The sequence below is a fragment of the Cydia strobilella genome, chromosome 9 (assembly GCF_947568885.1).
Source record: "Cydia strobilella chromosome 9, ilCydStro3.1, whole genome shotgun sequence".
Taxonomy (NCBI): Eukaryota; Metazoa; Arthropoda; class Insecta; order Lepidoptera; family Tortricidae; genus Cydia; species Cydia strobilella.
Genome location: NC_086049.1, coordinates 10034686 through 10040685, shown reverse-complemented (window position 1 = coordinate 10040685; position 6000 = coordinate 10034686). Strand labels below are relative to the sequence as shown.

At 38.7% G+C, this 6000-nt stretch overlaps 1 protein-coding gene across 1 annotated transcript in view; it reads right to left on the bottom strand.

The window, feature by feature from the left end:
- Positions 1-836: 836 nt before the first annotated feature.
- The window catches only part of LOC134743993 (uncharacterized), a 30604-nt gene continuing 25440 nt past the window's right edge, over positions 837-6000 (bottom strand). The window contains exon 5 of the mRNA XM_063677625.1: positions 837-902. Coding sequence (XP_063533695.1) covers positions 837-902 — 66 coding nt within the window. The remainder of the gene's footprint in view (positions 903-6000) is intronic.

The following is a 6000-nucleotide window of genomic DNA, read 5'->3' as shown; positions in this document are numbered from 1 at the left end:
TTTTCTTGTTTCGCGATAGACCCTCAGATTGTGGTAGTGGCGTCCCCTGTCCCCTTCGCAGAGTTTCGCGTAATATTCCCTATTGCATTACTGTCCATTTTGTACCTGATTTGATGGTGTCACAATACTAATTCACGGCTTGATAACTAAGTATTCATACCTAATAACCTATTCAGTTTTAATTTCAAAGCCCCGTGAGACTCAGACATAATTATTGTATGTTAAAATATTTCTTCTTCTTGTCGACGGTTTCTCGACATATTTCGCTCTAAAAACGAGGAGCTACTCGCGTTGGCCGACGCAGGCTGATTATAAAAATACATATTACTTAAGAGTCCCCGGCAACCTCGACCGAATTTCACCCTCCCATACAAATGGAGATGGAGAACGAAACTCCATTTGTAGGTCTGTAATTAGTTTATATAGCTCTAGTATATAAAACAAACGAAATAGAGCAAAAACAAGTTTTGTATGAAAAACTTAAATTCGCTGTATTTTTTTAACAATTGTATCTGAACCTACATAAACTAATTAGACCTAGATATACCTTATTCTATTGTAAGTACAAAATTTCAGACCAATCTAGCTAGTCGTTTTAAAATGAGAGCGTAACCACGTTTGTATGGAGAACCGAGCTTGCCGGGGACTTAAAGAGAATTTCACCGATGTCACTGATCTAATCAAACGTTAACTGGAAGAGATCCCTGAAAGGGATAAGTTCGCCTTTGTACATTCTTACTAGTTGTATGTTATTTTTATTGTCTTTTTGTACAATAAAGAGTTTACTACTACTATGGCTACTACTAATCTTTGATCATCAGTATTCTCAACGGTGGTTAAGCTTTCAAGCGCAGTCCGACCTGTGGTTGCTGCAGCGGCGCGGCGGCGCGGCGGCGCGACGCCTTAAAAGCGAATACATGTAGCTCTAAACTTTAATGCTACGAGCCTGCATCCGTTACGTGAATGCTATTTTGAAAATTCTTTTAGATTTAAAGAGTTACCGTTTGTATCTCATTTATTTATTGTTAATGTTTGAATTTGTTTAGAGAGAATTGTGACTGGGTAAATGTAACTAGTATCTAAGGTGGAGTGGAGAGTGAACATAATGTTTGAAAACTATCTATATGAAAGTTTGCTTGTTGCATGATAGTTTTCTTTTTAGGATATAACCAACGGAGACGCCTTGTCTGTAATTTGCTGTACAAACAAGTCTGCCAATTTTTGTGGGGGCGGGGAACGTCAAATGTATACGTAATGTCAAAATAGCCATGTCAGATAAACGTCAGTCCATACATTGTGTAATTATGACCATTGACCGACTATTTTCGACAGAGGGGAACGCCTGTTAATGGCTAGTCCGTTTGGTTATATCCTCTAAGATAGTTTTGCTTATTCGACTATAAATAGTATGAGATTATATTAAACAATATTTTAGAATCAGTTTCACTTCAGCTAAAACTTTAACAACAACTGTATTACCTAATTTAAAATAAGATGAATATACACATTACACGACCTCGGACTGTTTTGGAAAAAATGAAAATTTTACGTCTTAAAACTTTCTGCTCATTTAAAAATAGCAAAATTAAGTACCTATCAAAGGCTACATTAAAGAGAAACGCTTAAATACACTAATGCAATCGCATCTTATAATGATACAATTCTTACCTACATTCGTAGATGTCTGTAAGTAGTTTTTGTAATTTCTTTTTTGAAATAAAGTTTAATTGTTTTTTTACCCCTGCCAGGGTTCATAGCTATGATAGGGAACAACAGAAATAGTAACAGTTAAAGCATACCTAGTCATAAGTTCCCGAATTGATTATATCTCTAGTCATTGAAGTGTAATTATTAACTTAATAAAATACATATTTACATACACCGACACTACCACCACCATCCCTTATTACGGGCGCCATCCCTTCGTAACATTCCTTGAACTGATAGGCTACATAACTTGCTATCAGCTTTGTATTTTTGGCCGTGGAATCTAACTTTTGGCGCTTCTCGCCATCCACCCGCCGCATGCATGACATTGTTTGCGAAAGCCGTGAAAGCCACTCTGAATGATAAAACTCAGAAATTTAAAACAATAATATACAAATGACTTACACTTTCATACATCACCACTATGACATAAAATATATGGCATAAGTTACTCGTCTGGGCATAGACGTTGACAGCACTTTTGCCGAGAGCTGCCGAAAATGGCCGATCATCGTAAAATGAAGATTGTTATGAAAATTTCTTTTGCTTATTTAAATTAAATACGCAGCGAAAGCGATAGTTTTTATGCTCTAGTTCTATTCTCATATTTAGATAATAGATTTGAACAGTTTTTTCTTATCATATGTGCGTCGTATTCAAGAAACGTGTCAAAAACTTTTTTTGAAATTTGTAAGGTGCCATCTCGCTTCTTCCCTCGTTTTTTATAACGTTCTGGTTTTTCAATTTTATGTATATATAAATTGCACAGCATGAGAAAAGAAACCTCTATACGACACTTGACAGGACTTTAAACTATGATGTCAGTGTCAAAAAAATAACGGTGACGATGCCTGATGCTAAATATTGTGTAAATTTTTAAACAAAGTTGGTTGCCGATTATTGCGCATTTTGAAGAAACCTGATGTGTGTCAATTTTATACTGTTCTCCCATCAGTGTGTGTAATTCTCTTATGCACTTATTTTTCTATCTAACGAGACCAGAAAATCCCCGTGGGTGGTGGTGTGTGTCAAGGCCTTTTCATCACGAAATTCACGAACAACTGCGCCTGGGGTAAGTGCATTTTAACTATTTATTTTCATAATTATCAGCCTTTATATGACCGACACTTAAACCGGATGCAGTTACGGTTTCAAAATTTACTAAACTGTCAACCCACAAAAAGACAAAAGGAAAGTTGTCTAGGCCAAGTCTTCCATATTCAGAAGCTTCTGATACCGTAGCCGCTATGTAGCCGCTGTACAAAGAAATACACAACCTCTCAAACAGTTTATTCCGTAAACTAGTCATATTTTAACGTTACATAGTTATATATTATAATAATAATAGTTCAATGATTACAGTAAGTTATTTTTAATTGTTTCTCGAGTCCTTGCGGCCTTGGCCTGTCTCTCAGATATGATGCCACGATTTCCCTGTCTGACGTTTGGGGTAACAGAGTACCTATAACAGAAGCAAGTCTGACTATAAAATAAATTTAATTATCGCCATAATTTGATTACTATCCCAAGCTCTCAACACGTATAGTTGGATTGAGGTAGCTTATTACACTATTCATTTTCTGATTCACATGCGTAACATATAAGCTACCTCAACTCATGTTGATTGATAACTAGCGACCCGCCCCGCTTCGCACGGGTTACACAAAACCTTAACAAATAATTCACCTAAACCTTCCTTAAGAATCCCTCTATTGATAGGTGAAAACCGCATGAAAATTCGTTCAGTCGTTTTTGAGTTTATCGCGAACATACATACACACAAACAGAGACGCAGCGGGGCTTTGTTGTATAAGGTGTAGTGATTAATAGGTACACTAGATAATCGGCTGCCACCACGTTATCAAGTTATCGCGATTATTCAGGCCGGCGCGCGTGCATCCATCGGAGTAATTGCTCAGTAGTGTATGAATGCGTCCGCATAATAATCTAGGATCGTATTGGTACCTATAGGTACTATTAATATAAATTCCTGTGCTTTTGTCTTTAAGTACCAGCTCCTGCCCTGCTCCTGTATTCAAGGGCAATTAGGGCCCAGCAGGGCAGGGGCCCAGTTTGTTACATAATATACTTTTAACCGCGTAAGCTGAAGACGCGGGTTCGATTTCCGCCTCGGCTACCGGTGGACTTTGTCACTTTTTCTTTAGTGTATGATATCTATTTCAGTTTATTTGTATCTCCGTTACAAACTCTCGGGTTTTCAAGCCCGGTTGTTTATAAGGCGTGCGTGGGGATATAGACCCAACACTTAGAGAGCTTTGATGTCATGTAGAACGCCTGCTGGAACCCATTCACAGGTATGTATAAATCTACCCGTAAACCGGTTTCAGCAGGCATTGGAGGCTATTGTAGAAAAATGGTCGTAAAAAGAGTCGTAAACTATGCTTTAAATTTGGATGGCAAATAAGATTGGGCTATTTCTAAGAGGTCCGGACACCTGCCATAACATTGTGATCCACAGTGTTATCGAGGCAGGCGGTGACTCGCCACTCGTTAGATGGGCACCTGATGCGCCGTCGTAAAGACAGCCAGGCGCAACACCGGAGTGAGCGGCTCAGGGGTGTCGACAGGTGTGCTGCGCTTTACCCGAAGTTACTCGCGGCGTTATGCCCTTTAACACTTCCACCCCTGCATATAGGTAGCTCTAACGACTCCTCTCTGGACGGCCAATTAAGGCAAGCCAGAGCCGAGTGTCCTGCGGGTCCCCTTAGGGTTCCAGATTGCCACCGATTTCATCCGCATTTTTTGGGAAATATGATTTCTGATTTCAATTGCTTCACGTACCTTCCTGCTGAAGTAAAGACGTTATATCAAATAAAAAAAATATAATTTTACTTGCTCTGGCATGTTGGTTTCAGATACTAAGTACCAGTGAAACTTTAATTAAATAATGAATAAATAAATATTATAGGACAATTTTACTCCGACCGACCTAGTCCCACAGTACGCTCAATAAGGCTTGTGTTGTGGGCACTAGACCACGATATATATAATACATAGGTATATCTAAATACTTATATACATAGAAAACATCCATACGATTCGAACCCAGGACCTTCAGCTTCATAGGCAGGGTCACTACCGACTAGGCTAGAAGGCCGTTAATTACATTCATAGACTTATGACTAAGTGAATTTTCTTAAATAATAGGAATTATTTATCATGGTTAAGTAACTAGGTACCTATGTACCTACAATAGCCGTTTGCGGAAAAAGTTTTTTTCATACCTAAACAAACTACTTGTACTTACTTGTAAGAGAAAAAACCAACAGTGACGCTGAAAAAACTGGCTCCACGGCGTAGATAGCGGCGTGACCGGAAGCACAGGAAGATGTCTCTCCCGCACCGGAAGTGGCACATTCCGCTGTGTTATCAACGTCGTTTCCGGCTGGCACGGTGTCGACGGGAATTATTAACTGTTGTCATTAAGCCAACTAGGGAACAAATCAAATTATTTTTATGAACCGGCCGCGGGGGCGGCGGTGGCCGGGTGGTCTAGTGATCAGGACGTTAGCCGCGTAAGCTGAAGACGCGGGTTCGATTCCCACCCCCGTCGGCCACTGGTGGACTTGGTCACTTTTTCTTTAGTGTATGATATCTATTTCAGTTTGTTGTCATTAACTACCTACGTTGCAGCCGTACAGTAAAAGGCCGACAAAGTGCTTGATAGATTTTGTGACCGATGGAATGTTCTAATCGAGACAGAAATGCGGCAACGACAGAAACGCATTTCATAAAGCAAATTTACAATGAAATCGCTCATTTCCCACTGCTGCAACTATGTACCACAGTCGCAATCTGAATGTCACTTATATGCTGAGTTTCTGCTTCCTATCTTGTATCTGCTGTAAAAATTGCTGTATTCGAACTGGTAATGCTACCTGGTAGTAGATTAGATTAGATATATTTATTTCTTAAAGAAAAAAGCACAGTATTTTACAAAAAGGGGTAAAACAAAGGCTAGACTAAGGTTAGAACAGAAATCAAATAATAGAATATAAAATGAATGTAAGCCATGCTTCATCGTGCACAATTAATGTATATGTGACATAAAATATATTGTTAGTTTATTACAAGTAGTAGTACTTCCAATTATACCTGTCGAGTTTCCATTTCCAATGACTTTATCCTCCCTTCGTAACTGATTAAAAGAGACTCAACAGTGACAGGCCGAAATTGCGTTTAAATCCCTTATTACGAAGCATAAAGCTACAAGAACCTTTACTTTGTTATTACTTTCCGTATTTAGTCGTAAAATTACTTAAAGTAATAAAA